Here is a 10,777-nt window from a genome sequence, read left to right as displayed (position 1 = left end):
AGGCAGACTGACATAAACGCAACGCAATTTCTGTATTCTGATTATTGAAATTTAAAAGTGCTGTCCGTTTCATACAGGACCACTTACAGCACCGGTGTTAACGCTATAAAATGAACGCTCTCTATCGTGGTTTCACCCATGGAGAGATTTTTTTATTTAAATGGGTTCATTTCTCAGAGGGACACACAGTGAGGTGATTTTAGCTACCAGTAGCAGGAGAACAGAGCTGCGCCAAGAAGCTAACAGAAGCTAACAAACACTGAACAGAAGAAGAGCTGCCATCGATACAGTTGCAGCCAAGCATGTTTTAATGTTACGAAATACAGTTTTACCAAGTTGCTCAAAGTCTAAACTGGTATTGTTGTCCATTTAAGGTGTAAAGTTTACCTTCGACCAAACTCCCCCCAAAAGCATCCCAGCGACCTCCTTTTGTAAAAATGTCCGCCAGCGCCCCCTGGCGTCCTCTGAACGCCCCCTGAGGGGCGGTACCGCCCATGTTGAGAACCGCTATTCTAACACAAACCTACGTAGCTCCGCACAGCAGCAGCAGGTCTCCTTCACAGGTGTAAACCCAGCGCGAGCGTCGTAGCGCTCATGTTGCGTTTATAGGCGGCTCGGAAAAACAGGTTACAACATGTTAACAACGGATTAAACAGTTTTAACTGCTGATAAAAGTGACAGAGGACACAAATATGGGAAGTGTGGAAACCCCTACTGTATCAAATTGACATAGGAATAACAGAGAGTTGGCCATTCTGAGGTAAAAACCCAGCGTTCATGTTTTTTGTTTTTTTTTCATCCAGACGTCTTCCCGCGCCCCCCCTGCAATGACACGGCGCCCCTCCTATGGGGCGCGCCCCACAGTTTGGGAACCTCTGAACTAAACAGTTACTTCTTTCTATCACTTCCTACCACATGTGTACATAGGATTTTTGTATTTATGTATATTGATGGGTGTGTGTATGTAGAAGGGTATGCATGTATGGATAGATGTGTTCACATTGGGTATGTACAAACTTTAGAAATTCATTTGGGTCTGCATTCTGTTAAAGTGGATGTATTGATTGATATAAATTTACTTACAATGGTTTATTTTTTCTTTTTCTTGTATATATGTTCAACTGTGTGTGTGTGTGTGTGTGTGTGTGTGTGTGTGTGTGTGTGTGTGCATAAATATACAGATGCATAGATTCATATCAGTATCAATGTGGATATGGTGAAGGCAATGGTTATGACATGTCTGTAATGAATCAATAAAATAAAATAAAAATCAATCAAATAATTGCAAAAGGCGGATCAACAGAGTATTGACTAATAGAGGAGCTGTAGAGAAATCCTAACTCTACTCTGTATTTTCTATAAAACAGGTCCATAAAACAAGCATCATTCTCCTTCCACCTCAAAAGCAAAGCTTTTTGTTGGTCTATCTCATAAGTTTGCATTAAAAAATAACTTCATTTAAAATCTGTGGCTGTAGTGTGACAAAGTGTGGAGAAATTAAAAATAATTGTCCACATATTTGTGGACAATTTCCAGATTTGCTTTTGCAAAACAATTAAAGCTGTTAGAAACCTAAATGAATAAGATGAGAAATAAAATCTATAGCGATTACTTTCAAGTCTCGGTGCATTATTCCTCTGGAGTGAATGTATTCGACCCCGTGAAGAATGTTCCTCAGCAGGTTCAGTGTGAGTTCAGCATCAACACAGTCATAAGGAGCTGCAGACACAAGCAGAAGACGGATATTTAGACCATTTTTATACCAGAGTGCAACTGAATTTAAGCAAAAATATTTTATTTCCCAAATGGCAATCTGGAAATTGAAATGAGTTCTCTACTTTGAACAAGTTGTATCAATATGAGGAAACTGCGTTTTTCGTGGACTGCAGAGAATGTAAAAATATTTACATGTTGGGATGTGTTCCTCTAGTGGCCTGGAGTTCCTTTCAGAGATCCAGTCCTTTAGTGAGCGCTCACACAGCTGCATCTGGATGTACAGCATCAGGTGGAACTGAACCTGCACATAGACAAAAAATCTAATATTAAATGATACTTAGGGATATATTGATCCACTTTTTTCATTTCCAAAATCTGAGCTTTAGTGTCGACCGATACCGATCTGACACAGAAAAACAGCTGAATTAATTCAAAACGTTTCTTTTTTTTTAAACAGACATAAATGTACTTAATTACTAGTTCATTTACTGACTCTGCACCAGTACAGCACACTGAAATACACCCACAGCTCCACTAGTTTGGCCAAACATGTAAAAACAACTTTAATATATTCAGTCAGTGCAAATAGGAGCAGAACAACCAATGTAAAATAAATAACAAAGAAATAAAGTAATAAAATCAATAGGTTGGGTACCTTGGCCAAACATTCAAAAAATAAACTAACAAACCTTTCTAATGGTTCAGAAAGTGCAATTAGGAATTCTAAATATAAAGTAAAATAAATAATACAGCATGACGCTGCTCAGAGCACAAAGCATAGAATTAGACTGAATAGATCTGCCCATCTGATCGTACACACTCCTACCAACACCCAATCTGGAATTGTTTTCAAAATATGGGGACCGATACAGATATTAATATCGGATCAGTGCATCTCTATTGTTCATGTTGTTTTCTCTACAGAAAAATTGGGGAGAAAAAAAAAAAGACAAAGTAGTGGTTATGAGCCTTTAAAACACCCACATCTTTAGAGGATGTTCTGGTGTGGATTTCAGCCCACTGCTGATGGTCCTTGTCAACGTAGGAGTTGTTGTTCAGCTCAATGCTGCTCCTGCTAGAGTCCTCGTCCAACATGGCAGACCGATCCCAGCCCATGGCAGGACACTTGGAGCCGTTCCTGGGCTCCCCCTGTCCCAGGAACACACAGGGGACGTAGTTCTCCGGGAGGCGGCGCACCGTCTTGGGACACGCCACCTGGCGGTCCTGGGCTGAGACTAACGTTCTGATTGGCTGGCTCTCTGTTGGCGGTCCTTTAGCACTGGAAGCAGCACTAGTCTCTCCTTGACTGTGGCTTTGGAAAACTATAGAAGAGCTGCTGCTGCTACTGTTGTCAAGGCTGTCATCGAAACTGTGAATGAAATAAAAAAGATACAAAGCACAGGAGGTGTACTGTCAGTTAGGGACAACCGCAGGCTAATGTAACTAAATGATATTGAGAGAACATAATGACTAATCATACCCATCTTTTTGTCCAGGGGACTCCAGAGCAGGAAGGTGGGACTCAAGATCTACAATAAAGGAGGTTATCAAAGCCAGAGTTAGGACAGATCAGTCTAAATCTTCTCTCGTTAATGTTGGGTCAACTTGTTCATGATAAAGACTCACGGACGGCTGGCTGAACATGTTCCATCCATGCAGTGTGATAGCCCACGATGTTTACATGCTGCAAGCTGGATAACACTTTAACTTCTCTAAGGACCTAGAACACACACAGGGGCCCGGTTAGATTAAGGCCCCGCCATAGATCTGGAAGAAATGTTAAACTCAAACATTTCTTTTGAAACAATTCAAAAATAAAACCCCCATCTAAATTTGTAGCTGTGTGCCTGGTTCACATGGGAACATTTCAAATTTGCTGATTGATTTTCAAAGCTTATACATGATGACAATAAATCACAGATATAACTGGTTTGGTTCTACAGTGTGTGGTGTTCAGCCACACGGGTAAGACAACACACCACACACAGGTTTCACTCACCAACATTCAGATGACAGTCAGGAAATCTCACACAAAGTCTCAAAATCAAATGTGAGTTCAGGGGAAATAAACATGGCTGACTGAGAAGAAACAACGATGATAGTTTGTGGACTATTTGTAAGAGGAAAAAAACGCTACAAAAAAGGTGCTGGTTAAAGGAGTGGTGCTCTAAAGATTATCTTTATAGTATCACAGTAATCAGAGTATCCTTGAGATTGTCAGAAGAGGAAAATTGGGTCAAATGCTAAAAATCTGCATGAAAATCTGTGAACCAGGCATTAGAAATACGACACCTTCCAAAAAGATTCACACCCATTGAGGTTTTTTTTTAGATATTTTGTGAAAGACCCACACACAATTATTTTACTATTGTTCAATATTGTTTAAGACTTTTACAAACAAAACTGAAAAGTGTGCTGCTCTAATCCTCTGGGTAAAGTTTTGTTGGACCACTGTTTGGGACATGCCTCTACCAGCCTTATCCATCTAGTAACATTTAAACATTTCTACCAACTGTTCTTTCCAAAAAAACAAAAAAAAAATGTTTTGTGAAACATTTTTAAAGTCAAATCGACATGACAATTCTGAACTACTTTGTTTGGTCTATGAAATAAAGCCCTAATACAATATACTAAAGTTTGTCATTTCTGAGTAAAACTATAAATAAACAATGCACTGTGAGGTAGTAATTGATAAAATTCACAATTGCATTCAATAAACTTCAAATAATTCTCGCAGCTGGAACAAAAACACTGTTGATCCCATCCAAAAGGGAAGCAGACAACCAAACACATGGATGATTTCAATCCATGTGTAAAGATGAAAGAAAAAAAAACACTTTCTGTTGAGTAAAGTGAGGTATATTACATTATAAGTGATATAATGCAGTTTAAATCTTTAGTTTTACAGAAGACGGGGAAGCCAACCTTCATGCAATCCTCCTTGGAGACTCTTTTGATGAGAATTTTCTTCACAGCATAACTCTGACCATCTAGTTTGTTCACAACCTACAAAATGATGATCAAGAAATCACAGTGACTATTACATTAAAATAAATTAAATCTGAACATGAAAAAAGTTTTAAAAGAATTTAAAAGAAATGATCAGCGTAATACCTTAAAAACATTTCCGTATGATCCTTTTCCAAGACGACATATTTCTTCAAACTCACTAAGATACCGTGAAGTCTGGGCTTGAAACAGCCCCTCCTTTGGCCTGTGGTCACATCAGGCTGTTAGAGTGCACAAAAAACAGCTTCAAAGAAAAACAGAAATAACTCTAGACACTTTACCTTACAGTTGGGTTATGTGGATTTGTGCCAAGACATTGTTGGCCCTGTGAATAAAACAAAAGTAACAATAAGTTCACCAATTTGTGAAAACAAAACTTCTTTTCTTTACCCCAAAGTGTCAAACACCATATCCACAACTTAATTAAACATCTAAGAGTCCATAACACCTTCATCTTCCTGATATTTTGTCACAAACTTCAATGCATTTTATGAAGTGGCAGAGCAACACAAAGCAACACAAAGCAACACAAAGCAACACAAAGCAGCATTTACATTCCCCACAAGATTTACAGCAAACTGTGAAACTACAAATAAATAACTCAGATGTGCTGAACAAAAGTGAACTCCAAATAGTGTTTACATTCTTATTTGTGAACAATTCCTGCAATGCTTTGTGTCGATCACATTGATTTCCAGTAAAGTACATTAAACTCTGCTGTTGTGATGAGACATAATGTGTTTGTTACAGAACTGCTGAACAGTACCTGTGGACAGAGCGAGGAGCTGGCGGCATTAAGTAGCTCAGTGAACGCTCGGTTGTGCTGGAGTCTAATGGTGCTGAATTCATCACTGATGGCCAAAGGTGACAGAAGGTTTAAGGCTGCCAAACGCTGGCCAATCACTGTCAGAGGAGAACAATTCAACTGGAATAGCTGCTTTAAGTGACGGTGTATGAAACATGAAGCCTGTTGAGCGGCTACCTTTGAACAGCATCCGTGAGCGCGCCGGATTGCTCTCGTAGACGCAGCACAAGTGTTCCAGCAGCGAGCCGAGGAGAAGGTGGTTGGGGATCGCAGAGGCAAACTCTTGGATGGATGGGTAATGTCTGCCGGCCATCAGGAGCTCACAGTTACCCTCCGAATCTGAAGCTGAGCATAGACACAACACACACACACAATGAATATTCGTTAAAAAAAAAAAAAAAAAAAAAAAAAAATTTTCCTTGGGTAATATTTGGAACGCAGTATACTTTTAGTTTAGCCACATACCTTCTTCAATTGCTTTTGCTATCATTTCAACAATGTTTCTGTCTCCTAGGTCCATGTTTGACAATTAAAGCTTTAATGATTCTTCCCTCTGACTGCAGCACATGAAGTGAACTCATCTTGTTTCTACATAAGGGAGCGCCCAGCAGTCAGGCTTATCTGCTATGTCCAGTGGAGACCATCCCACCCTGTCTTCAACACACATGCACACACACACGCACACACACATTCTGTGGCACTCGACTCGTGTGTGTATGTGCGTTTGTTTGTAATACCTTGTGGGGACGATTTTCCTGACATATACTACGTTGTGGGGACCAATTGCTCCTTGTGGGGACCGGAGCCTGGTCCCCACAAGGGGAAACCCTGTTTTTGGGTCAGGGGTCAGATTTAGGGCTAACCCTAACCAAAATTGAGTTTTGGTTAGGGTTAGGTATGTGATGGATAGGGTTAGGAAAAGGGTAAAGGTAAGGTTTAGGTTGTAGTGTTAGGGTTAGGGTAGGGTTACATGTGTGTGTGTGTGTGCGTGTGTGTGTATGTGTGTACCAATTGAGTGTGTCTGTCTTGAAAGTTTTCAAAATACTACAAAAAGAAAATCCAGTGGAGCAAATAAATAAATATTCTTTAGAAATGGGAGTTTACCAACAAAAACACAAGCAGCTTACTGGTATCAAAGCACATAAAGCTTTTCCTTTTTTTTTCATAACATTTTAAAATCCACAGATCCTACACTTTCAGGCTCTGTTAAAGAAACGTCAGAGGAAGTGCCAGATTGACCGAGAAATTGTCTATTTATGTAGTACTGTACAGCTTTTGTATGACTGTTTACTGTACTTTATACTATTTTTTTTATTATTTTAAAGTGTGCACATGTGTGCTTCTATTTACCTGTTCCAAATCTCTGAACTGAGGAACAAATTAAAACAATATTCTATTCTATGAGACTATATTTTAGTCCATATTTAATTTTGAATCTTAAGCTTGGCATTTGTGCAATGAAACAAAAATAAATAAATGTTGATAGAATAGAATAATCCTCCATTTGACCCTGACTGGGGACATTTAAGTGTTTCAGAAGCAAAGTAATAAGTAAACAGAGGTACACAGGTAGCAAAATAAATAAATAAATAAATAAATAATTTAAATAAAAAAAATAGAGGCTGCTCAGTAATGTCAAAATGTATGTAAACATGATAATTATGATGGCAGACATATCTTGTAAGAACAAACATTAAGATAAAAAAAAAATTAAGACGTTTGATTCAATTCCAAGATACTTATCTAAACCAAAGAGAAATTAAATGTCGTCATCACTCATATCGTCCAAGTCTCTTCTAAGAGGCTTTGTGGATTGAATGCTGTGGGCAGGAAGGATCTCTGGTAGCAGTCAGTCTCACAACAAATATGAAGAAGCCTCTGACTGAAGACAGTTGGTGTATGACAGCCTCACAACTATCATGATATCCTAACAACTCCATCTGCATGCAGCAGAGACAAGATTCCACAGTAGCATCTAGGATGACATCATCAGTTCATGGAAAGCTCTGCTAATCCTCCTCATTTGCTTTTGCCACTCTTCTTTAAATCTGTGACTGGTCGTATGGTTAGAAACCCAGGCAGATAAACATTGGAGTCGGGATATGACGGCTTGATCTTCCTCCTTCTCGTTCTGCTCTGAATCCTCAAAGTCTCTTTTTGAATTCCTCTGGGAACTGAGCTTTTTCAGGTGCTTATCAGAATTGTAAAAACTATACCTTGTTGCCATGGTTAGACATAATTATCCAAAAGTAAAAAAAAAAAATGAAATGAAAAGACTAAAATTACTCAAGAGTTTTATTGCATCAAAAAAAAAAGTAACAAAAAAAGATCACTGAAGGAGGTTCTCATACAAAGAACAAGTCAGAGCTGTTCCAACATGCTGACACAATGAATGGTGAACACTTGAATATTAAAACTCTTCAAATTGTGCTTTTAATATTTGTTTCAAAAATACTATTAACTAGTATGGAAACCAGTACAAAGAATAGGAATGTAGAAAGTGTTTTAGGTCAGTTTATGGGAGTGATGGCTACACAGTGTAACACCTGCTGAGAGGAGTATCACCTGGGAACGCTCCTTTGTCCATCTGGATTTCTGGAGGATCCATCTGGATTTCTGAAGGATCCTTCTGGATCACTGAAGGAGGTTCTCATAATGGTACTTCAGCCACAACTGAACAACAGCTGATGGTTTTAAATTAAACAGTAGCTATAACTGTACATTTACTTGTTTTGAACTTTATAAATGCCAAGATACAGTGGTACTGTTGCCATCACCATGGAAATCTCATTACACAGTAGACATTACACCCAACTGCAGACTGTTGGTTTGGAATAATAATCTCTAATCCTTTACCTAACCCTGTACTGAATAACAAAAAGCCCAAAGTGCGTCATGAAATGAGACAAAAAAAATCATACGGATAACTAAGCTTAATAATACTGGGGAGAAAGAGGACAAACAGCATAATGTTCTTCATGAGCTTCAACTACAGGCAGTCTATTCACACATAAAATTATGCACAACTTTGACAATTTTAATCAAGAAAAGTTATTAGTCAATATGGCCTATAAAATTCCTAATATAGATAGCTAATTAACCATAATGAATAACATTTATGCTGTAAAGTTGTTTTTGTGGATGCCATTTATGAGCAATATATATCTATGTTAATTATTTTTTATCACCTCTGAAATAGTAAGTTAATTTAAAAATATACAGAAAACAGTTCATCATTTCCCTAACAGTTGAAGATTTTTAGAGCTTGCACCTTAAAAAAGGTAATAGCTGAATATTAAAGTTGTGATTATTTACTCCACAAAAAATATGAATTAATTAAGATAATGCATTAAGAAAACTGCACAACATGCATTAAGAAAACTGCACAACACATTTGTTATATCAACATTAACTATTATATTTTAAATGTAACATATCTTCAATTAATTCATATAATCAAATAAGGCCATAGTGATGTCTCATGTGTTGCAGCTAGCCTCGCGAGATCTGGAAAAGCTGCATCAATGAAATTTTTATTTTTATTTTGATTGTACCAGTAGATCTAAAAATGCGATGTAAACGAATTATTCGACAAAAATGAAACTCTTGTAAAAGAAGCAAAGATCCTTACTGTCAAACTGGACGTCTTCGTCCTCTTCGCTCGCCAAACTTAACAAGCTAATGCTGCTCTCAACCTGCTGTCTCCGGACAGATCTGAGGTTCCGGTGGACCAACAGGTTGCTAGCGCTGCCAGAACATTCCTCAGAGCGCATCAGACCGTTGTCCGGCGTCGAACTGTACATTTTAAACGTGAATAACAAAAAAAATAAAACTAAACCATTTTTCTACAGTGTTACCAAATTCTCAACGGCTAACCTCATGTTAGTCGCTAACTACGGATAGAGAGTCGCTTATAAAACTTTTACAGAACTTGTCAGAAATGAACGCTGTGGGAAAAGTCCCTTACGTCCCCTGTCAACTGTCGGCCATGTTTGAGGAGCAGCCGGCTTAAAGGGACCGTCATAAAATGCGTGCACTATAATAAGCAAACAGCCTGTTCCTTAATAATCGTTCTCCAAAACAAGAAACACGTCCAACATTCAAGTAACTATCTAATCATAAAAGCAAATATTTTAAAATAATTTGCATATTTGGTAAAATTATTTACTAAACATAATAGTATTCGTTTTTTAGGATGTACGACAATTATCCATGAGCCCTAACATCCGATGATGAAATTCAACAGAGGTTTGGGAAATTGTTTTAATAAAAGTACCACAAGGTGCATTCTTTGTTTTATATTTGGGCTCTAATTACACTTTTTATGTATTCTTTATAGAGCTTAACCTTTACATGCTTTTTCTTCTTGTACTAGTAAGCTGCGCAGTGTTGCGCGGTAGTAATACTCACGAACATTGTGCGTAAACGGCGCGGGAGAGCTTCATTTTTGTGTTTCTCACGCAGGGAAGCCAGAGTAAGTAAATACAAACTACATGGTACATAACCAGCTGATGCAGCGGTCCGTTTGAGTTCAGGCTGTAGGGACAGGAGGGATCCAGTGGAAATTCTGGGAAAGATGACCGATGTTTGGTAAGTTAGCCGTCTCATTTTAGTTTTTCCCCTTCAGAATTATTAGTCTTTTATGTCTTGAAGCTGTAGTCACTCTGTGCTTCAAGTCAAAATGTGCTCTAAAGTCCAGGGGACTTAACTCTGTGAAACTGCCTTTGCTATCTAAATCTTGCACTGCCTTCTAAAGGTATACCCTCTCTCATATTTGACCTCTTTCATATTTGGTGGTTGGCAACTGAAAAGTAGCAGGAAAATAATGAGTTGTTTTAATTTTATTTGTCTTGTTGTGAAACACCTGAAAAATGTGAAATTGTATTCATCCTCCAAATCACAAATTAGAACCTGTTTTCATTGTAATTAGGACTGCAGATGTTTTTAATTATTTCTCTACTTGCTGTAAATGTGGACTGAAATTTCTGCCCTCTCTTCAAGCCCAGTTTGATGAAATGGAGAGCATCTGCACCAACTTGTCATCAGATGCTTCCAATTGGATTTAGGTTTTGACTGGGCCATTCTTATATATGTTTATGCTTTGATCACCTTTCCATAACAGTGGGTGTGTACTTAGGCTCTTTGTCTTGTTAGGTGAATATTCTCCCTGCTCTCCAGGCTCTTGAAGCATCTAACAGGTTTCCTTTCATCAGTGCTCTGTATCTAGCTCCATTCTTCATTTCATCA

At 38.2% G+C, this 10,777-nt stretch overlaps 2 protein-coding genes across 7 annotated transcripts in view; one reads left to right on the top strand and one right to left on the bottom strand.

Moving 5' to 3' along the window:
- eif2ak1 (eukaryotic translation initiation factor 2-alpha kinase 1) overlaps nt 1-10,777 on the bottom strand; it is a 25,247-nt gene that overhangs the window by 12,678 nt on the left and 1,792 nt on the right. For 2 of the 6 annotated variants that reach the window (XM_015059982.1, XM_015059984.1), the window contains exons 1-11: nt 9,162-9,548; nt 5,708-5,875; nt 5,492-5,628; nt 5,007-5,050; nt 4,831-4,930; nt 4,642-4,722; nt 3,343-3,436; nt 3,197-3,245; nt 2,701-3,085; nt 1,909-2,017; nt 1,613-1,719 (exon numbers count right to left, since the gene is read on the bottom strand). In XM_015059982.1, the coding sequence (XP_014915468.1) occupies nt 1,613-1,719; nt 1,909-2,017; nt 2,701-3,085; nt 3,197-3,245; nt 3,343-3,436; nt 4,642-4,722; nt 4,831-4,930; nt 5,007-5,050; nt 5,492-5,628; nt 5,708-5,875; nt 9,162-9,333 (1,446 nt within the window). In that variant the 5' untranslated portion in view covers nt 9,334-9,548. Of the gene's footprint in view, nt 1-1,612; nt 1,720-1,908; nt 2,018-2,700; nt 3,086-3,196; nt 3,246-3,342; nt 3,437-4,641; nt 4,723-4,830; nt 4,931-5,006; nt 5,051-5,491; nt 5,629-5,707; nt 5,876-5,995; nt 6,086-9,161; nt 9,549-10,777 lie in introns of those variants that run through there. The other 4 variants (XM_015059983.1, XM_015059986.1, XM_015059985.1 and 1 more) reach the window with 3 other exon arrangements.
- The window catches only part of pms2 (PMS1 homolog 2, mismatch repair system component), a 12,754-nt gene continuing 11,909 nt past the window's right edge, over nt 9,933-10,777 (top strand). Inside the window, exon 1 of the mRNA XM_015059976.1 lies at nt 9,933-10,120. Within this exon, the coding sequence (XP_014915462.1) occupies nt 10,107-10,120 (14 nt within the window). The 5' untranslated portion in view covers nt 9,933-10,106. The remainder of the gene's footprint in view (nt 10,121-10,777) is intronic.

This window comes from Poecilia latipinna, unplaced genomic scaffold (genome assembly GCF_001443285.1).
Source record: "Poecilia latipinna isolate Pla-1442-1.1 unplaced genomic scaffold, P_latipinna-1.0 Scaffold1674, whole genome shotgun sequence".
NCBI lineage: Eukaryota > Metazoa > Chordata > Actinopteri > Cyprinodontiformes > Poeciliidae > Poecilia > Poecilia latipinna.
The sequence above is the reverse complement of the archived record's forward strand: the minus strand, read 5'-3'. Positions and strand labels throughout refer to the sequence as shown.